This window comes from Anomaloglossus baeobatrachus, chromosome 6 (genome assembly GCF_048569485.1).
Source record: "Anomaloglossus baeobatrachus isolate aAnoBae1 chromosome 6, aAnoBae1.hap1, whole genome shotgun sequence".
Classification (NCBI taxonomy): Eukaryota; Metazoa; Chordata; class Amphibia; order Anura; family Aromobatidae; genus Anomaloglossus; species Anomaloglossus baeobatrachus.
In genome coordinates this window covers 149,957,110-149,980,635 of record NC_134358.1, presented here as the reverse complement: position 1 = coordinate 149,980,635, position 23,526 = coordinate 149,957,110, and the positions used below count along the sequence as shown (strand labels likewise).

Genomic DNA, 23,526 nt, shown 5'->3' with positions numbered 1-23,526 from the left:
ATAAAAAAGCTAGACTGCAGTTTGCTAAAATGTACAGTTAGGTCCAGAAATATTTGGACAGTGACACAAGTTTTGTTATTTTAGCTGTTTACAAAAACATGTTCAGAAATACAATTATATATATAATATGGGCTGAAAGTGCACACTCCCAGCTGCAATATGAGAGTTTTCACATCCAAATCGGAGAAAGGGTTTAGGAATTATAGCTCTGTAATGCATAGCCTCCTCTTTTTCAAGGGACCAAAAGTAATTGGACAAGGGACTCTAAGGGCTGCAATTAACTCTGAAGGCGTCTCCCTCGTTAACCTGTAATCAATGAAGTAGTTAAAAGGTCTGGGGTTGATTACAGGTGTGTGGTTTTGCATTTGGAAGCTGTTGCTGTGACCAGGCAACATGCGGTCTAAGGAACTCTCAATTGAGGTGAAGCAGAACATCCTGAGGCTGAAAAAAAAGAAAAAATCCATCAGAGAGATAGCAGACATGCTTGGAGTAGCAAAATCAACAGTCGGGTACATTCTGAGAAAAAAGGAATTGACTGGTGAGCTTGGGAACTCAAAAAGGCCTGGGCGTCCACGAATGACAACAGTGGTGGATGATCGCTGCATACTTTCTTTGGTGAAGAAGAACCCGTTCACAACATCAACTGAAGTCCAGAACACTCTCAGTGAAGTAGGTGTATCTGTCTCTAAGTCAACAGTAAAGAGAAGACTCCATGAAAGTAAATACAAAGGGTTCACATCTAGATGCAAACCATTCATCAATTCCAAAAGTAGACAGGCCAGAGTTAAATTTGCTGAAAAACACCTCATGAAGCCAGCTCAGTTCTGAAAAAGTATTCTATGGACAGATGAGACAAAGATCAACCTGTACCAGAATGATGGGAAGAAAAAAGTTTGGAGAAGAAAGGGAACGGCACATGATCCAAGGCACACCACATCCTCTGTAAAACATGGTGGAGGCAACGTGATGGCATGGGCATGCATGGCTTTCAATGGCACTGGGTCACTTGTGTTTATTGATGACATAACAGCAGACAAGAGTAGCCGGATGAATTCTGAAGTGTACCGGGATATACTTTCAGCCCAGATTCAGCCAAATGCCGCAAAGTTGATCGGACGGCGCTTCATAGTACAGATGGACAATGACCCCAAGCATACAGCCAAAGCTACCCAGGAGTTCATGAGTGCAAAAAAGTGGAACATTCTGCAATGGCCAAGTCAATCACCAGATCTTAACCCAATTGAGCATTCATTTCACTTGCTCAAATCCAGACTTAAGACGGAAAGACCCACAAACAAGCAAGACCTGAAGGCTGCGGCTGTAAAGGCCTGGCAAAGCATTAAGAAGGAGGAAACCCAGCGTTTGGTTATGTCCATGGGTTCCAGACTTAAGGCAGTGATTGCCTCCAAAGGATTCGCAAAAAAATATTGAAAATAAAAATATTTTGTTTGGGTTTGGTTTATTTGTCCAATTACTTTTGACCTCCTAAAATGTGGAGTGTTTGTAAAGAAATGTGTACAATTCCTACAATTTCTATCAGATATTTTTGATCAAACCTTCAAATTAAACGTTACACTCTGCACTTGAATTCTGTTGTAGAGGTTTCATTTCAAATCCAATGTGGTGGCATGCAGAGCCCAACTCGCGAAAATTGTGTCACTGTCCAAATATTTCTGGACCTAACTGTACTTAAGCCAACATCCTTTTGGGAAAGCGTCCTGTGGACAGATGAGACAAAGGGGTACTTTGCACGCTGCGACATCGCTACTGCGATATCGTCGGGGTCAAATCGAAAGTGACGCACTCCGGCGCCGGTAACGACATTGCAACGTGTAAAGCCTAGATGCTCCGATAAACGATCGCAAAAGCGTCGAAAATCGGTGATCTGTGTAGCGTCGGTCACTTTCATAATGTCGCACCAATAGGAGATACGATGTTGTTCCTCGTTCTTGCGGCAGCACACATCGCTGTGTGTGAAGCTGCAGGACCGAGGAACATCTCCTTACCTGCCTCCACCGGCTATGCGGAAGGAAGGAGGTGGGCGGGATGTTTACGTCCCGCTCATCTCCGCCCCTCCGCTTCTATTGGCTGCCTGCCGTGTGATGTCGCTGTGACGCCGCACGACCCGCCCCCTTAGGAAGCCAGAGCAACGTCGCAGGGCAGGTAAGTGCGTGTGAAGCTGCCGTAGCGATAATGTTTGCTACGGCAGCTATCACAAGATATCGCATGTGCGACGGGGGCGGGTACTATCGCGCTCGGCATCGCTAGCCGATGCTAGCGATGTCGCAACGTTCAAAGTACCCCTAAGATGCAGTTATTGTGTTGCATCTAGCACTGGGTGCCTTGACTGGGTGGATGAAATGTTAAGGGATCCATTGGTCTTTATCATTCAAGTATAATTATATTTTCACATAAACCTTGTGTTAAAGCATGGTCTTGCTGCCCTCACCACCCAGTCAACATACCAGTCTAATGTGGTCAGGCTACGCTCCTACAATTAACTTTCGGTAAGTTTTTGGTGTTGCAGAATCTCTGAGCTATTTCTGCACATATTATGTAAATTCAGTTACTGGTGTTTTCTCATTGAGTTTTTGAAGCAGAGAAAATAAGTAGCATCAAAAACTAACCAAAACCCATATAGGAACGTAGCCAGACTGTTCTTTGGAGTGGGCAGGTTTTCATCAGCATTGTTCCAGAACTATGGGTGGAAGAGCAGGTTTGTTTGCTTTTATTTCCCAGAATACATTGCTCCAGGTATTGTCCAATTACTTGCTTCCTCTGGACTGCATGTATGCCCCTTATAGATTTCCCTGCATACAGTTCCAAAGAGGCAAAGAACTGACCCAATTTACCCCATGATCCATCTCTAAAGTAATTTTTAAAATGCCTATTACACACACAAAAGAAGTCGTTTTTTGAAAGAACAGTCAACAAACCCCCCACCCCCCATAAGATACAGATTTGTGGGAGGAAGATGCCACGGACACTATACATTAGTAGATGAAGAATGTGATCACAATTTAGAAATCAAAGGAATCACGATAAGACTCTGGTTATTATTGTTCTGGTCATCACTTTACATAAAGCACGCCCTGAACATAATGCTAGCGCTGGTACACAGCATTGCTGTGGATGCTAGATCTAAAAAATAAAAAAAAAAGGTTGTAGTTAAAAATGAGCAAATCGATTTCTACCTTTAATGTATTTTTTTTCAAATTGGATTTTGTCTAATCAGAAATTTTTGTGATTCTCTTCATGTGAATCCCAAAACTGCGCTAGGCCAGTCTCCTTTTTGCCTGTTTGCAGAAGGCCAGAAAAGGGGTGAAAAAAAATTAATAATACTCTCCTTTATGCTATTTGATATGCAGCTCACTGTCCAGATCTCCGCTGTCACGAGTGTGTCGCGGTTGACTGATAACTCTATTGTGTCCGGCTGCAGAAGGTCGCTGCGTTTGGTTGCACAAACTTCTTCTTGATATTCCATTCTTTCTTCCTTGGTGTGAATGGAATTCTATGTATTTTCCCTGTTAGGATGAACCTTTTCCCTTTTAGACCCTGTGGATACCTTGGCAGTTCGGTTGCAAATCCCTCCCTGTGTCTATATATACCTGCATTTCCCCTTGGTTTGTTGCCAGTGATAGAGTTTACTCCTACGCAGTACAGATTGCAAGCAGTCGACTTGAAATCTTCTGTCGTAAAACGTTGTTGTATGTTGCTCTTATTCTCCCAAAGTCATCTTGCAGATAACGTGTTTGTTTGCATTCATCAATTTGTGTTCCCTGTGAGTTCTTTAGGTCTTAGTGGAGTTGACTAGTGCTCATTCCATCCGGTCACTACCTAGGGCCTATTTCAGGGTCAGCCAGGGCCTAGGTATACTGTTCGGCATAAAGGTGCAGAACCCATCTAGAGACATCAGTGAAGCTAGAGGCCAGCAGTAGGTTTTACCATCTTCTTCTTTCCCTAGAAAGGTTTCCCTTTACTGCCGCCCCTTTTGCCGTTCCTCTGGTATTCCCCCATACCACGCGTGATATCCACCCAACTCCCTAAGGCCGCTAATTTACTTCTCCATGGCACGTGACATCCTCTTACTCAACCTTCACTCTGTACCAGGACTTCCAATGTGAAGTAGGCCTCTAATATCATGATGCAAAAGAACATCATATGCCTGGGAGAAATAAAGTAGAGGTCAGAGGGAGCTGCACTGAGGAGCATACAGGAGCTGCGGTGACGACCCAGGTGAGTGGTGGGTTGAATAAAATTTGTATTTATTCCCCTACATTTATTTTGGTCTGGCATTTGGAAAAAAACTTAATAAGGCATAATTGATTACCATCAAATAAATTTGACGCAAATCAAATTTCCTGTCCTAAATCAAGTGAACTGCCAACTTCAAATTTTCACATCATCACCAGTTATAAGACTTACACAAACAGATGTGCAAACATTTGCAACATAACATTTAATCTGAATCAGTGGCCAAATAAGTTCTGAATATACAGTAAAATGCTGACCATAAGGCTAGGGCTACATGGCAACATATTCCGCGACACTGAAATCGCAGTGACACAACCACGAGGGTTTCCCGTTCTTTGGTAACGTGTGACAGGTTTGGGATCTAAGTCTTATATTGCCTTGTGAGACTCTGGGTTTTAAACGTACTTGCTTTATTTTGGTACTACAAGGGTTAATGACTTTCCTTCCTGGTATTTCCTTATCACTTCAATCTCAGGTGCAGCCGGCTTGTGACTACTCCCTTTCCCTTTAAATAGTCGCATGTTCCATCACATGATGATGGTTATAGAATATCATCATTCTGACCTGACCACCATGGAGGGACGAAGTCTATTGAAGTTACTAAAGCTTAGTATCTTGCAGCCCTGGTGTATGGCTGCAATAGTTGGTGTATATCCTTTTTGTCTATGTCCCCCTCTCTCTTTTTCTTACCCTGTATCTTATTAATGTAGTGGTGAAGTCTAGTGCACTCCCGGCCTTGGCACTATTCAGGGTGAGTGAAGGGACTAGGCACGTGAAGGCGATGAGAGGAAGGACTTGTATAAGAACGTTAGGGAAGCTTAGTGTTCAGAGACAGGTTAATGTCAGGAGGTGACAAGTTCCCTGCTCTCTAGCATTTGGGCCATACCCTCCTCTCCTTTTCCATCCCTGTTGTATCTTCTGTGTTGCGATGTACACCGGGCGTTCCCTTACCTGAATGTGATAGACACAGCACAATATTGGATGCAATCATTTCTTACGGTGTTGCATTGCTACCTGTGACAAACTACTTCAGGAGTCCCAAATGTTTTACAAATGTGTTGGATTCTCTGTGGTTGGTCACAAGTAGCATACAACAAACTTGTGGTGTTTCTGTACTACCCTGCCTCTCCCCAGCAGGGACACAGACTCACTCACAGCCGTGGCCGGGCTGTGTCCACCCTCGCACTCCCATGGCTGTCCACATGTGCTCTTACACAGGTCCTCCAGGTGTACGCTTAGGGCATGCGTGGCACATATGCCTCCTCTTAAAGGGCTGGTGGGCCATTTCACAGAAGTGCCTCGCAGCCTGTGGCTGAGAGGAACTAGGAACGTAATGTATTCTGCCACTAAGGGAGGTGCCTGTGCAACAGCATTAGTTAGTCTTCCAATCTGCTAGCTAGTTGTCAGGTCCCGTGTTCCTGTCCCGTTACCTGTTCCTGAGTCCGCCTTCCCATGCTTATCTGTCCGTACAGTGCCCAACATACCTGTCCATACCTGAACTCCTGTACCTGCCTGCACATGTGTACAAACCTAAGTATGTTTCCTGTCCTGGGGGTCAGTTGCCACAGTCCCGCTCACCACTCTGGGAGTCGTACCTGGGGTCAACCTAGCGGCAAGTGCTTAGTAAAGCCCCTCCCACTAAAGGGTAGGCCCGGGTCCCCTTTGTGGTTCAGTGGGCTCACTTTTACTCGCTACCTCAACAACACCAGTGGTGAACGTTACAACTTGCCATGGACTTCAATGAGGTCTTATGTGCAACTTGTCTGTTTTATTTACAGTTGAGTCTAGTTTTTCAGTGAATAAGTAATAATTTAAATTTTAGGGAATAGACCTCTAGAATTTATACAAATATGCAAAAAGGTGCCTAACAAGGATATCATTGCAAAATGAACTTGTCACTAAGTATACATATACAGTATTGAATACGAGTAAGTTTAACTACTAGGAGTATATTGACTACTAGTAAAGTTAACCTTTTAGAACAAGGTAATAAATATTTCTACAAAAGTCTAATAAAAATATGAGTAGATCCAGGCTACTACAAAGTTAGAAAATATGTATCAATTCATTATGCCTGATGTTTCTGCCAAAAAAAGAGCATGTGGGTATTGCTGGCTAGATATTTATTATGTGTTGCATAACACATTTCTAAATATATCATTGATTTGCCGGCATTGTAACAAAAACAAACCTGTTACCCTGTAATGATGTCACATACGTGAGAGATCTGAGTCTAGAGGAGGAACTCTATCTCTTAAGAGATTAATATCATCTCTACAATTCTGCATTATTCTGCACAATAGACTAATTAGGATCCTATGTTACACATATTATAGCTCTTATTCTTTATGCTCCATCACACAGTAATTATGCTTTGCAATACTCGTTTAAGTAAAGTTTACAGCTTTGTAAATTCTTCCTTGTGATGATATCACAATGATTCTTATAAGGGTCTTCAATGCAGAGGTGCAGGCCAGCGCATTCAATATGGGGGTGGATGCAGGAAAAGGGAGATGGCAAGAATCAGCACAACGGCCAGGAGATACGAAGGCTCTACAGGGTTGGTGTTAATCACCTTAGTGCAGTAGTGTAGATACGTAGACAAGCGGCAGAAAAATCAGCCCCATGCCCCCTTGCACAGCTTTATGGGACCCATGCAGATATCTGGGTGAGTGCCCATTTTGTACTGATGTCTCGAGATCTCCTTAAAAGGGTTGTCCACTACTTGCACATCTCCTTCTCATTCCACTAGTTCGCCCCTGAAAAATAAATAAGCTTATACTCACCTCCCATTGGGGCCGTGGTTCCAGCAATGTCTGAAGTCACATTCCCGTGGCCCACATAGTTATGATGACAAGCGGACCCCGCAACCAATCAGTTCCGGCTTCCTTCACCCCGCCTTTGGACATTTGAGCAGGAAGTCAGTACAGCGCTCATATCTTGTTCAAATGTCCGAAAGCAAGGAGACAGACACCGGACGCTGACTGGTCGTGGGGCTCCAATGTCATAATAATGTCACGTGGGCCCTGGGAACCCACCTTCACACATTGCTGGAAGTGTGGCTGCACCGGAAGGGAGTATATTCTTATTTATTTTTACAAGGGTGAACAAGGGGAATGAGTAAGGGTTGTGCAAGTAGTGGACATTCCCTTTAAGCTACCTCTCAGGCTTTTCTTATAGTTTTCTTTGCCTATTTTTTATCATTATCAATATATGTTTTTATACAAATATATAGGTCCATGATCATGGTCCACTTTGCCAATACTTAAATTTTAACCATGCTTTTAATCTTTAGTTCATAATTCAATAGTAGACATGAAAATAAGCAACTTTGTAATTTATCATATCAGAGAAATTTGCTTATTTCTCCTCTTAGGCTGATCTTTCATTTTCAAAATTCTCAATTCCAGGGCAAAATCTGTATTCAGTGAAGACTTTCCCATTGCTAAGGTAGGAGATGGTAGTTGTTACTGATGAGATTGTATTGTAGATAGAAGAGGGAGTAGCTATAGACAGAGGGAGGAGCTACAAGCAGCGCTCCTCCTTTCCCCTCCCCCTCCTTTTTGCATAGAATTTTATGAAAAGCAACCACCATTTCTTTCAATAATATAAACATTTGTCTTCATTGAAGACAGATTTTACCTGGGAATTAAGAATTTGGAGAATGAAAGATCAGTTCAGGAAGAGACAGAAGCAGATTTGTCTGATAACATTTATTACAAAGTTATTTATTTTCATGTATACTATTGATGGATGAAATGTAAATTAAAATGAGTTACGCTTTAACAATTCCATCACAGTGACCTTGTCAATGACACGGTGACATCACCAGACTCAAGGTTGAGTGACTAAAAGTTTAAATTTTTTGCGTGAACAATAATCCTATTTAGGTAGACACTTGGGGGACAGTCAGGGCAGAAGTACTTTATTTTAATTACAGTGGCATAATTACTGTGCACTCAGGTAGCACTATTATATTTAAACAAGCATTCAGGGTGCATTATTAATTGTAAAAGGAAACAATAGTTACTTTTTGGAGGCACTCAATTGGCCATTAACACATATGAAGTGGCATTCAGGAGGCATTGTTACTTTTTGGGAGGCACATGGGTCTATTTGTTAAGCAGACACTTGGGGCATTATTACTTTTTAAAGGGCCACTTAAAGAGAATCTGTCACTAGGTTTTTGCCCCCTAATCTGAGAGCAGCATAACGTAGGGACAGAGATCCTGATTCCAGCGATGTGTCACTTATTGGGCTAGTTAGTGTATTTTTGATAAAATCACAGTTTAATCAGCAGTAGATTATCATTAGAGGACTACTTGCCCTGCTAAGAGGTAGTCCAGAGGACAAATGAATGGGGGGACAACTAGGGGACGGAACACAGACAGGGCACGGGGGCACAGGCACAGACGGATCAGGATAACACTTACAGGACCAGCAATCACAGGCAAAGCAGCGCTAAGCTTATAGACAGCGCTGGTTCACTGGAGATGTCAGTTTTTAAAGCATCAAAGCTCCGTAAGTGAGGCTCGGGAGAAGGCTCCACCCCCTAGCCATGTGGACGGGGAGGTAGAACTGTAACACAGGCTCCCTTTATGAATAATACTGCAGAGGCAGGGGTTAAATGAAAGATCAAACAGACAAACGGACAGATACATAGATAGACAGATGATAGCTAGATAGATACAGTAGATGCATACATAAATAAATAATATTTCAAAAATACCTTAATCATGAATATCACTCAATGGACAAATGAGTGAGTCACTCAATGGATAAAATTACATATTTACACAATTCAAGTACTGTATATAATTAAATCAAATTAAATTAAAGTGCCCAGTGCTATGTGCCTAATAGTATTACAATTACCTGTGAGGGCTATTAGATTTGTTAGCCTCCGTTCCCAACAAATCTAATAGCCCTCACAGCAGGTAATTGTGCACCCTTTGAACGTCATATTCAAATGGTTCTTTATCATTTTTGATTGCCCATATACAACTTTGCCTATTAATTTTGGAAGGATACAGCACAAGACTCCTTAATACTATTAGGCACATAGCACTGGGCACTTTAATTTAATTCGATTTAATTTTATACAGTACTTGAATTGTGTACATATGTAATTTATTATATTTAATACTTGAGCGACCATTTATAGTATATCCTTTTATATTTGCATTCTGAATATTTTTTTCTTGATACTGTAATTCTTCAACAACGTATAAAATTTTTGTATTTTTTATAAAAATTCAAAACCTGCACCATAACTTATACTTTATTAATTTATCCTTTTTTTACTATATAACCTTGGACTCATATTTTTCAGCCCTTTTTGTATTGCCTCGTGGGACCTGACTAGGTTTAAAAACAATTTGTTTGCACATATACCCTGGTTATTTAAAATTGATTTTTAATAATTTGAAATAAAAATTATATATTTTTACATGATTTTATTGTTTTTTATGTCACCATTGACCCCTTTGAATGGGGAGGTGCCTTTTTGATAGTTATTCATACATAAATAGATACAGTATATAGATACATTAGATACAGAGCTTTATCTGACTGAAGTATGCACAACCTAAACCCTCTAATAACAGCAAGTATAAGGATGTGATCATTTTTCAGACATTTGCTTTCTGTCCTTTGCAATAGAAAAGTTTTGCTGCAAATATTGAAGTAAATTCTCAAGAAAGTATATCTGAAGTAAATTATTCCGGGCAAAGTAATACAGGATTCCTTCAGCATCCTCGATGCTTCCTTTATCTTATTATGTGCCTGACATATTATTTCAATTTAACATATGTGGGGTCAATTTATGCTGAATAGTTATTAGAAGCCATGATAACAAAAGTCATTACACTGCAGTTCCGTTTTGACAGTAAAAATTTCTGCAACATTATCACAAATCCTCCTGCATTAGTGCAATGATCCTTACTATAGTTTCATATTAGAATGAAAAGACCGTTCTAGCATACTTGATAAAAACTTCTTTCTAGCTCGTATTTTATACTTATTTTTTTTTTCCTTAGTGGAAAATAAACCCTTGGAAAATATGACAAATTTCAAAAACACACATCTGAATAAATAAAATAACTGCATTAACTTATTTCTTTAAATGTCATGTAAATTAATGTACTACTGGATAAACCATTAAAGAGGTGGTTCACTAGTTAGTTTTCATAGGCACATTGATATTATGTTTAGAAACAAGGTTTCTCTCAAATACCTTGTATTTTGTGTTGCCAATATTGCCCGTGAGCAGCGCTATTGCGGTTCGCTCACCCCCTTTGTGTGACCCCCTGGGCTCCATGACTTCTGATGTCCGGTGATGTCACGTCAACTACCTGTTGACCTGACATCACTGCGGCTGGCCCTAGTCCTCCTGAGTCACTGGGCTGTGGGCGCAGTTTTACCGCTCGTCACAGCCCAGCGTCTCTCCTGCTTTCGGCGCTCTGCAGTGAAGGAGAGAGTGCGCGAAATGGTGGACTGTGACGAGCAGTGAAATGCCGCCCACAGCTCAGTCACTCACAGAGATTGGGGCCTCCTGTTGTGATGTCAGAGTCTACAAAAGACTTGAGATTAGGTTCACCTTCCAGCAGGAAAACAATGCTAAACATACTGCCAGAGCTACAATGTAACTTTGGGAGAGCAAAATAGGATGGAATAGATAGCAGATACCATGTCACATTTGCAGAGCCCCGGATTTGCTAAAACAGCATAAACAAGTGAACCAATTCTGGAAAATATACCTCTCAAGGAATTAATCTAGAGGTAAAGTGAGCAATTTTAACCCTGTATAACATTAGACTGTACAAATAATTACTATTTTTTTCCACTAAATTGTTGTTTTGGCCCCAAAGTTTTAATTTTCAAAAATGTTAAAAGGAAAAAATGGACATTTCAATTTGTTACACAAATTCTCCTGAGTTCACCAATACCCCATAGGTGGTCAAAAAGTACTTTTGAGGCACACTGCAAAGCTCAGAAGGGAGGGTGCACTATATAGAAGTTGAGATTTAGCTGGTTTGGGGTGCCATGTCCCATTGGCAGAGACCCTGACATGCCAGAAAATCAGAACCCCCATAACAAATGCCAATTTACAAAGGCATGCCTCAATGAATTAATTTATCAGTGCAGTTAGCATATTGACAGCACAGTTGTGTCACAAAATTTTAAACTATTGGGTTGTAAAGACCAAATAATTACATTTTTACCATTAAAATGTTGTTTTAGCCACAGATTTTCTATTTTCCCAAGATTAAATTGGTTAAAAAAATACACCATAATGTGTTATACAATTTCTCCTAAACGTGGCAATACCTCACATTTGACGGTACAGTACTGTTTGGCCACACGGCAGAGCTCAGGAGGGAAGGATAGCTTTTTGCGTTTAAGAGAACAGAACCCCTAAAAGCGAGAACAGTAGAAACCCCCTCAAGTGACTTGGTTTTGGAAATTGCATTCCCCTGGAAATTCATCTATGGGTGTAGTGACGATTTTGTCTCACCATCTTTTGCAGAATAAAAAATTGCAAATGAGCCTTTGTAGTACATTGAAGGGACCATGATTTTTTTGCCCAGCTTGTGTTTGTAGAGACATGTACCCTGTATATTAAGTGAGTCTCCTCACTACAGGAATTCCAAACAGGTGGACACTAACTTTGGATTAGGCACATTGTGGTGCTTAAAATGGATGGGGGCATTTGTATTTGGGAGTACATATTTTGCTGGATTTCTTTTTTAGGTGGAGGGGGAGCCATAGCGCTTTTTCAGAGCCTTTGAGCTACTAGCAACATGGAAGCCCCCTAAATTCCCAGTAACAGATGACGGACTGAGTGCAGACTTCTCTTTTTTTGTGGGTTGAGTTGAATGCTATTGGAAGCAATTTGGGGTACAGAACATTTTGGATCAGCTCACATTTATCTTGTGCTCTATGCTGCGCACTTACATTAGAGTTTACATCTACATCTCCAAAATACGTGATTCAGGTGAAACCCATGACGGATTGATTCACTAATGAGGCAGCAGAGTTGCTCCAGGCTGTGTTTTATTTCTGTTCATCTGTGTTCTTCCTTTCAAAAGTGCACACAACTATTGTTAGCTGTGCTATTGTGCCAACCTAAAAAGACAGACACCACCGGACTACAGGCTAGACAGGATCCACCTCTTCATAGTGAATTTTCTGTTGAGAATTTTGTCTGAATTCCGTTTTTTGTAGATTTAAAGCTAAATCAGATGTAAGCACACAGAGCAGAGTGCAGGTTAAATGTGAGCTATGCCTTATTGTGATCTTTGAGAGGCAGAATGAACAAATCAACAGCAGTTCAAGAATCGGTTTAATTTATTTTTCATGCCGTAACCTTGTGGAATAAGACAGCTTTATTCCTCAGGTCAGTACGATTACAGAGATTCCAGATTTATATAATTTTTTTTAGGTTTGGCTACTATTACACCAAAAAATGCTTTTTTTTTACAAAATAAAGGTTTTTTGCATCACCATATTTGGAAACCTATAGTTTTTTTTATTTTTCTGCTGAGAGAGTCTTGTTAAGCCTTGTTTTTTACGGGATGAGTTGGAGTTTTGATAGGCACCATTTTGGGTCACATAATTTTTGATTGCTTTCTATTCTGCTTTTTATGAGGCAGAATCAAGAAGAAACAGCAATTCAGGAATTGTTTTTTTTTCATGCTGTTCACTGTTTCGTAAAAGTGATAAGACAGCTTTATTCTTCAGGTCATTATGAATACAGTGATAACATATTTACATTTTTTTTATTTTTTTCACTGCTTTTACGCAATAAAATCTATTTAATAGAAAAAAAATGTTATGCATGTCCTTAAAACTTTTTTTATTTTTTTTCTGCTGTCAGAACTGTATAGGGGCTTGTATTTTGTGGGACAAGAGGATGGTTTCAGGGATATCATTTTTATTTTCATACAACTTTTTTAACGTGCTTTATTCCACTTTTTTGACGACTGTATGATGAAAATATGAACCGCCCCGTGCTGAGCAGCCGAGCCGCTCGGATCCGGACCTTGTTGTCACCTAATGAGCCCTTTACCCGCAGACGCTGGCCCGTGGGATCTCTGAGCCGTGGCCGCTTATACCCCTTGTTGGGCTGTTGCCTTCAGTCGGGACTTTGGGTGGGACAGGACCTCTAGTCCTGGCCACAATCAGTTAATTAGCTAGACCCCAGTAGCTTCTGGACCTAGCTTCAGGGTATGAGTACCCCCCTTTGTGCTCCGGTTTCCAAGTCGGTTCCCCGAGTCAGTACCGGCGGGCTACAACCCTGTCCCAGTCCACCTCGGTTCCACCGAGCCGTCTTCCTGGCTCCTGCAGACGGAGACCGCCGTCTGCCTCCTAGCCAAAGGTATCAGGGCTCCAACCCCGTCACCTGCTCAAATTGGTTTTTCTCCTCTGCTGGAGCTGCACACAGCTCCAGCCCACACACCTCTCCAACTTGAACTCTGAAACTGAACTGTTTACTTTCCCGCCCCAGACTGTCTGAACTCCTCAGTGGGCGTCTTCCAACTGCCTGGTTCCGCCCCCTGGTGTGTCAATCAAGCCCTGAGGGGGGTGACTAGGGTTTAAATGTTTGGCTGTATGTTACCTATGAGGGACAGGTGTAATGCGGGGCCCTATCTGTGACTACCTGGCCCGGCCAGGGCGTCACAAATACATAACTTTTGCTATGCTTTTTTTTTATTTAAGGTACTCATTGTAGGAATTAAATAGTGTGACAGTTTTATGGATTGGGTCATTACGGATTGGCAATACAAAATATGTGTACTAGTTTTTCGATTTTTTTTTCTTTCGTTTATTTTTCTATATATTTTTGCAGCTTTTTTTCCCCACTTTTTTTTTTTTTTTTTTACTAGTACCTCTATGGGACTATAACTTTTATTAGTCTGATCACTGGTCTAATGCATTGCAATACAAATGTACTGCAATGCATTATACCTGTCAATGTTACACTGGCAGAACGCCTTTTAGACCATGCTCCTGGCATGGTCTAACAGGCCATCATAGATGGCATACCTAGAGGTCATCTTTTGACTTCGGGCTTCCATGACAATGACCGTCAGCCTGCGAATACATCGCAATGGTGATGATCGGGTGGAAGAGGGAGCCCTCTCCTTCTTATAGCTTCCTAAATGCTGCAATCGCTATTGATCGTGGCATTTGGGGGGGTTGAACAGCCAGGCGTTGTGAGGGCACCAGCCCTTGCAGTGATCGCCGGAGCATGGCCATCACTTAAGCCGAGCTCCAGGTGGAGTCCACATAATCGCCATGCTGTACTGGTACGTCCATTTGCAGGAAGTATCTGCAACATATGATTTACCAGTACGTCATATGTCGAGAAGGGGTTTTCATAAAAGGATTTATAGGCACTGGACTACCAAATTAAAATAATTAGCTTAAAAATGCAAAAGTTAGTAAAGTGTTTAGATTGCACTTCTGTAACTGGTAGAACATGGTGCAATGATGGCTCATGTGGTTACTAATAAAAAAATCTAAGGAGCAGCCCAGTTCTTGTAAGAATGTAATAAATCTTTATCATCAATGTCCCTAGTGAAGTAAATAATCCAACATTTAGCGTCTTGCTTCTCTGTGTTGAAGTCTTTACAGTTGTCAACTTCATGTTACTTTCTATCACTGTTCTTTTATGAATAATGACAAATCATTTTTGTGGTTAAGATATGTACCTCATATATAACCAGCTATTATTTTGGTCCATGCATGAATACCTTAGACTTGCTTGAGAAATCTCTAAAGACATCAGGGAATAACTTAATGCCAAATTATCTAAGCCAAACATTCTGCAATATATGCTAAGACCATGATTCCTCCCTTTATAGCAGGATCTTTCCAGAGGCATCACAGAAAAATTAAAAAATATTGTGACTAACTCTATGAAAAATCATTATTCTGCCACAAAAAATGTTGAAAATTGGAAAAAAAAATGTTTTCTAAAGGAAGAACATACAATGAAAATTTCCAACCATCACAATTCACAAACATAAAATGCCTGATTTTCTTGATTTTTCTAAAATCAAAAACAATCTAAGGGCTCAGGCGCACGTTGCGGGTTTTTTTGCGTTTATGCAGCGTTTTCAGCTGCAGCATCACATTGTCAAAATGCATGGGTTCTGCTTCCCCAGCAAAGTCTATGAGAATCATGCAAAATCGCACAATGCTTTTTTAAACGCAGCATTTTGATTGTCAAAAATTTGACAAAATCTCTGCGTTTAAAAGAGCAGCATGTCACTTCTTTTGTCCATTTTGGCAGCATTCTACACCCATTGAAATCAATGAATTGTAGAAAAATGCTACCAAAATGCTAAGCAGTGCATTTGCACTGCACTTTTGTTGCGATCTGCATGTTTATTTGACATAACGCAGGTCTTTCGGTCTCTTTTTCTCTCTCTGTCGGTCGGTCTCTCTCTCTTTCTGTCTCTATCTCTCTCTCTGTCCATGTCGGTCTCTCCCTCCCACCCCCTCTCTCATACTCACCGATCCACGATCACCGGCGCTGCGCTCCACGGTGTTCACACTGTGGCGGCTTCTCCTCTTTTGAAAATGCCGGCCGCTCATTAATCCATCTCATATTCCCTGCTTCCCCCTCCCACCGGCGCCTATGATTGGTTGCAGTCAGACACACCCCCACGCTTAGTGACAGCTGTTTCACTGCAACCAATCACAGCCGCCGATAGGCGGGTCTATATCAAGCAGTAAAAAATAAATAATTAAAAAAAAATTGACGTGTGGTCCCCCCCAATTTGGATACCAGCCAGGGTAAAGCCACACGGCTGAAGGCTGGTATTCTCAGGATGGGGAGCTCCACATTATGGGGAGCCCCCTAGCCTAACAATATCAGCCAGTAGCCGACCAGAATTGCCGCATCCATTAGATGCAACAGTCCTGGGACTCTACCCGACTCATCCCGAATTGCCCTGGTGCGGTGGCAAACGGGGTAATAATAAGGAGTTAGTGGCAGCAGCCTATAGCTGCCACTAAGTCCTAGGTTAATCACGGCAGGCGTCTCCCCGAGATACCTTCCATGATTGACCTGTAAGTTAAAGAAAATAAACACACACATCCAAAAAATCCTTTATTTGTAATGAAAGACAAAAAAACCCTCTTTCACCACTTTATTAACCCCTCAAAAACACCTCCAGGTCCGACGCAATCCACGCAAGGTCCCATGACGCTTTCATCTCTGCTACATCGGAAGCTGACAGGAGCGGCAGTAGAACACCGCCGCTCCTGTGAGCTCCATGCAGCAACTGCAGTGAGTCACGCGATCAGCTGTGTGTGCTGTCACGGAGGTTACTCGTGGCCACCGCTCTCAGGTGGAGGACTGAAGCTGTGGCCCCGAGTAACCTGAGTGAAAGCACAGCTGATTGCGTGGCTCACTGCAGTCACTCAGGGTATTTGCGATCAAGGGTGAGTCCTTGACGTGTGACCACAAATCAGGCTGCGACACAGAGCGAGAGAGCCACGCAATGTCAGTGAAATCGGGTGAATCTCTGATGTCACTGCTGCAGACTCCTGTGTCATGGCACTGACCTCGGAGGTTCATCTGAGTTCATGACAGCACAAAGACACAGAGCCGCGGGATGACAATGAAGTCGGGTGCAGTTCATCCGAGTTCATTCTCATTGCTCGGCTCTGTCTGTGTCTGCTGTCAGCGGGCATGTAGGAGAGCTGAATTGCCGGGGGACTGCACTGACAAAAATGCATCCAAAACGCATGTAAAATGCATGCAAAATGCATCCAAAATACATGCGTTTTGGATGTATTCTTTTTGTCAACACGCAGCGTCAAGTCTGCCAGAGGGTGCATTTATTTCTGCACTGGCCAGGACGCAACGTGCGCATGAGCCCTAAGGCTATGTGTGCACGCTGCAGATTTGGTGCAGTAATTAATGTTCTGCATGAAATCTGCACCTTCTGGCAGAAAAATGCACTAAAGAACGCAACAAAAAATACATATGTTTTTGTGCCACACATTTTTTTAGTGAAGTCAATGGGTGAAAGGGCTAAAAAATGCAGGAACAAATGCACCAACAATTGATATGCTGAAGATTATTTTCTGCACCAAATCTGCAAGTAAAAAATAAACGTGTGCACAGTACCTCAGAATTCTCACTGACTTTGCCGGCATAAAGAGAGACATGCAGATTTGTGCCACAAACTGCTCCAAAAAAACATAAAAACGCACTGTGTGTACACAGCCTTAACCAATTCACTATGATTACTCTGTCATTTATTGTAGGTTTTCAGCACAAAACTCTTGGGACCTGAATCATCATTTGCTGTTTTGGTTTTTTTTTCAAGTCACTTTCCTTTTCTGACTTGTTTTTACTCATGTTTTTTTGCATTAAATTCATCAAAATGGCCCACATGATTCATGACTTTTTAATACTGGAAATGCAGGGAACAGCACAAATGTTCCAGGTCAAGAAACTCACATAGGGCATTAAGCTATAGCACCAAAGTGAAAATAAGGTAAAACTTAACCTTTATTATTATAATGTAAAAAATACTAAAAGTGCAAAGGTACCTCAACCATATTAAAATACCAAGGGGGTTGCCCCATAGATATACACTTTTGTCCAGGACACTTAATATTACTCAAATATAACCAGATGTAAAATCTAGCTGAAAAAAATGTCCCTAGAAGCAAGGTCAATAGAGCGGTGAACCTCAAATATGCTGGCACAGTATGGGCCCAAAGATACTATAATTATATAGATATTATGCAAATATTAACAAAATACACAGGACAGTGGTCCAAAATATTTGCTATAGAAATAGGCCAAATAGGGAAACATGTGCATATTGATTAAAGTTTACACAAAAACAATGGTCCAGTACAGTAAGCAGTATGCAAATCCGTCATACCCATGTAACAACATATTATAGAGATGGAGCAAAGAATAGGAAAGATATCACCCATTTTGATGATGCTATTGTCCGTACCAGCAAATTTGTTGACAGGCGGAGTCAAAAGGGGCCATAGGATTCAAAAAATAGATCTATCTTGCCCTGACACCCATAGACTCCGGCCCTTACAAGGGTGGTCCACAACTGAACCTGGTCACCGTCCCTACCAAAGCCCCATATGCCTCCTGACACATTTTGTCACCACAAAGTGACTCATCAGGGGAAAAACGGCATAGGTCCTCCATAACAGGGCTAGTACCGGTGTATAACCTTCAGACGGCCAACACCAGACTGCTGTAGACTTTCTGAATAATGCCAAAAATTGTATTTCTTTGTTTAACTTCTTTTGCTCGCTTCGCAAAACTTAGCAAAAAAATCACTAAAATACAGCATAAAACCACTGGTGCACAGAAGCACCAAATTTTGTGACTTTAAAAAAAATTGCATTTTATGAATCTGTCTAAAACATCAGAGAAAGCCAAATTGATGTAAAAAGCTCAAAACTAACTAAAGCGCAAAGCACAACTTCAAAATAGGTGCAAATCGTTTGAAAATATGTTGCAAATCAAAATGTTACTAATAAATAGGTATTCACACCAAAAATCTGGTGGAAATGCAATGATAAATTAGACCCTTAGGCCTCAATTACACTTGCGCATATCTTCTGATGCGAGACATTTTGGATACAATATGCTAATGACCCTCTGCTGCAAGCGTCAGTCGAATGTCATACGACTATGATCTGATCTTGTGATCGTGTCACAGCTACAGAGAAGAGGGAGCACTTTCTCCCCATCTTCTCTGCTGCCTGTCTCACCTTATATATCGCACTACACTCGGCTGGCATCCGAGTGCAGTGCAATATTTCAAACACCCCATTAGACTTGAATGGGTGCATGTGAGCCAAGACTCGCTGACAAACTCAGCATGCTGCAATTCTTTTCTCATGCCGTTATGGCATGAGAAATCAATCGCAGATGGACACTGCCCCATAGTTTTGCACTGGTGCGAGTGCAATCCGATGCTTTATCAGATTGCACTCATCCATGTAAAACGCAAGTGGAACCGAGGCCTTAGTGTTACAGGTTAATGTTTGTACTTAGATTTTGTCCAATAATCCAAAATATCTGTTTGTCTAGCAACTAATTCAAATTGAAGTAAAAGAATTGCAAAGTATACCACATTATTTGGATACAGTATAGGAGCACTTAAACACAGACCAGAGAGCTACAAGGCAACATTATATATGTGCTGTGTAATGGCATATTGAAGTACAGATTGGCAGTCTTTAGTAAATTTATAGTAATAATTCTTGGGGAAAGTGAAGGTCGTTAGATCAAGTCATTTTTAAATTTTAAAATTACAATTTAAATTCCAATAAATTTCCATCGTCAATTCTCAAATGAACGTCAACATCTATATAAATTATAGAAACCTTATGCAAAGTAAAACAACAAGTGCATCATGTCACCATAAACTTATTATTGTACATGTGCCTTATTGTTTGAGTATCCAGACCTGTCTGAGTCGGCTCCTGTGAATAGTCGGAAGTTAAGGCATTAGTGGGTAGAATTCTCTAAAAATGCATTTGTATATACTGTATACAGTACATTGAGTACGGCTTCCATTACTAAAATGGTTATCTATAAGATTTCCCACCTCTAAACTTGGGTGATATACAAAAGTAGATATGATCGTGGCACAGGCAGCGCCAGATATCATAAAGCAGTTTAGAGTGTAAAGCCATAATTAAGTATATGTAATATGTTATGTTATAAATTGATTTTATTAAATTTACCTGTAAGTAATCTCTCTGTGCCGCCTCCATGTTTATCCTGGTCTCGTAGTTGACCATTAGCTTGTCTTTTTCATCCAAATAGCTAGATTGCAGGGTTTGATACTCTTTGGCTACTGCAACATTTTCCTTAAGTGCTATCTCCAAGGCTTTCTGTAGTGTGAAATATATAAATAAGTAAATTAATAAGCTTTACTATAGAATTTATACTGTTTAAGGATATTCTTATAACAGGAAGCCTAAAAATTAATGCAGGTGCACTTTTGGTAAACTTATGCACCAAAAGTGAAGTATAAAAGACATTTTGTAATAAATTGTTATTCAGATTGCCTTTCCTTATTGCAAAGGAAGTATGGAAGGTTAAACAGATGTTCTACAGCTCCAAAATATAGCTTTTCATATATGTCATAAATAACAATAGAGCATATCAACAGTGACTGGTGCACAACATCTCCTCCATTAAAGGGAAAGTGTGCCTTATAGTAAGTGGTGGATGCTGCACTATTGTGCTGCTGCACATAGACATCTCCTAGGAATCTGTACTGATGAAGGTTTGGTTGTGACCAAAACATTTATTTTGGATTGCAAACACCTCCATAATAAATTTTGAAATTATATTCATATCATTGGATTGCCAAGCATTCATTTCTTTGCATTATGGGTTTGGATCCAACTTGTGCATCACCTTCTGTAGAAGTGCCAGAGTTACTTAATGTACTTACTGACAACAAACATAGCTGGACTTCCACTGACTGGCAGAAAATAATAGCAATATGGCTGGAGTTCAAAAGGAGAACATCACCCGCAGGAAGAAGGTATTTAAAGCAGTACTCGAAAGATGATTGAGCAGGCAACCGAGTAAATGAATACACCTGTTACTCTAATAGAACAAAAGCAAGGATATCAGAAACCTAACACCCAAAGAAAAGGTGTATCTGCTGCGGTCTGGGGGACAGAGATGCCGACCACAAATCACTGATGCAAGGGTTTGAATCCAGATGCATGATAGCAAACTGTGCAATTTAGGGTGCACTTATCATTGGTACAACCTGTGCTGATGCACAGGTGCCCAAAAGGTGAGGGGCCACTACCAACTCTAAAGCAGGTGGACTTGTGCATTACGATGAGCTATTGGACTGCAAACGGCCCATATACTGTTCTTGCACAGAGGCCCAGTTCTGACTGTACCCACCAGTAATTGTACTCCATATTTTTACAATAATTTGTGACTTTACTCACCTCTCATCACTTAAAAAAAGGGAGTAAAAGAAACGGATAGATCTACCATAAATAAGCCAGAAATTGACTCAATTTATACTGTAAATCTCAAAATCTTAATTTGTAACATAAGGTCATCTAAACATGTGCTAAAGTTTTCATCAGGATGAATTCCAGCGCACAAGATTTTGTTGTGAAAGTTTCTGCAGTTGAAAATCAGTTCCATTAATCTGAACGGGATTATTTCAGTGAATAATATATAATAACATAATATTTATTCATTTATATAGCGCTATTAATTCCATAGCGCTTTACATACATTGGCAACACTGTCCCCATTGGGGCTCACCATCTAAGTTCCCTATCAGTATGTTTTTGGAGTGTGGGAGGAAACCAGAGAACCCGGAGGAAACCCACGCAAATACGTGGAGAACATACAAACTGGTGTCTTTGGTGGGATTAGAACCCAGGACCCCAGCGCTGCAAGACTACAGTGCTAACCACTGAGCCACCGTGCCGTGTGAATGGCACATTTGCAGCATTTTCCCCACCAATATCAGAGTAAATCTGCAACACGTGAACAAGTTCTTAATGTGCCTATTAGTGCATTTAGAGATTCCTATTATTGGAGATAATTAAGATAAACTCCAAATGCTATTTCCATCTAACTTTCTGATGTAAAATCCTGTGAAAAATTTGAAAAATAGTAAAACTGAGGCATTAAAAAGATGACTGATCTGACTACACAAAATTATACATTCCTATGAATAGGTAATGTCCTAAAAGCATATAAATATTTTCCCCTTGTACAAATTTACAATTAATCCTGGAATTAATCTTCACTTGAGAAATACTGACTGGTAAGAAGAAACCTTGGAATTTGATTCCAACTACCTTACATTCAGGCATGAAGAATCAATAGTGCCTCCTCTGAACCATGAGCAATCAACAAGAGGGATGGTGCACTGGACTCTCCATATACCATCTCACAAGTCACTCAGACTTAAAAGCACTTTCTACACTAGAAAAATGACTATCCACATATATCTAAAGGTGGGTATCGTTAAAGATAAAAGGTTTCTAAATAATACTTAAAATACTTCCCTTGCAGACTACCTTAACCCTTTTCAAGTGCAGTGAAAGGGTGAAACATATGCAATTATGACCTTTTTTTAGTTTTGTTTTTACAGTGTTCATTGTTTTCCATTAGTGAAGCTGTGTGATCGCTTGTTTTTTTGTGTAGCAAGCTGATGTTATCATTTATATCATTTTAGAGTGCATACAAGGTTTTGATCGCTTTTTATTGTATTTTTTCAGGGAGGGTAAGGCTACTTTCACACATCCGGTTTTTGCTCTGCGGCACAATACGGCGCTCTGCAGAAAAACCGCAACCGTTTTTTTTTCCGCCAGTTGCGCGTTTTTTTTTGCATAGACTTACATTAGTGCCATATTGTGCCGCATGGGCTTGCGGTCGGTCCGGTTTTTGCCACATGCGGCAGATTTAGCCGATGCCGCGGCCGGATGGAACGTTGCCTGCAACGTTTTTTCCTCCGGCAAAAAACCACATCGCGCTGTATCCGGCCGCTGTGGCGCAATTTTTAAATGCATGCCTATGGACGCCGGATGCGGCGCGATGCAGAAAAAACCGCATCCGGCTGCCGCATGCGGTTTCTTCCACTGCGCATGCTCAGTAGAATGCCGCAACCGGAAAAAAACGGTCGGGCCGCATGTAAAAACTTATGCAAAGGATGCGGTGTTTTCGCCGTATCCGTTGCATAGCTTGCACAGCCGGATTGAGCCGCACTGCTCAAACCGGATGTGTGAAAGTAGCCTTATTGGCCAAAAAAAAAAATTTTGCAATTCTGGTGTTTTAACATTTATTTCTCGTTATGGTACTTATTGGTTAATTAATTCTAAGTTTTGATAGACCGGACATTTAAAGATGTGGGAATACCAAATATGTTTATTTTTTATTTCATTATGTTTAATGGGGAAAAGGAGTGATTTGAATTTTTAATTAAATAAAAAACTAGTCTTGAACCTGAAATCACCTGATTACTTGTACTATGTCTTGTAATACTTACAGCAAATATCGGCTGCAGTTGTACATCGCCCAGGCCAAAAACCAATACTCTAAGCAGGATGCAGCCAAACCCCCATTAAGTGGAGGCATCACAGGTGCAGGAAGAGCAAATCACACACACTTCCAAGAAATGGAGGGGGCGATTGCTGGATGATAAAACTGCACACTGATGGCTTGCATAGAGCACTGTTCACACATACAGATACACAGTCACAAGC

At 40.9% G+C, this 23,526-nt stretch overlaps 1 protein-coding gene across 3 annotated transcripts in view; it reads right to left on the bottom strand.

Moving 5' to 3' along the window:
* CCDC178 (coiled-coil domain containing 178) overlaps positions 1 to 23,526 on the bottom strand; it is a 705,487-nt gene that overhangs the window by 245,026 nt on the left and 436,935 nt on the right. For all 3 annotated transcript variants that reach the window (XM_075316358.1, XM_075316359.1, XM_075316357.1), the window contains exon 18: positions 20,011 to 20,160. In XM_075316358.1, coding sequence (XP_075172473.1) covers positions 20,011 to 20,160 — 150 coding nt within the window. The remainder of the gene's footprint in view (positions 1 to 20,010; positions 20,161 to 23,526) is intronic.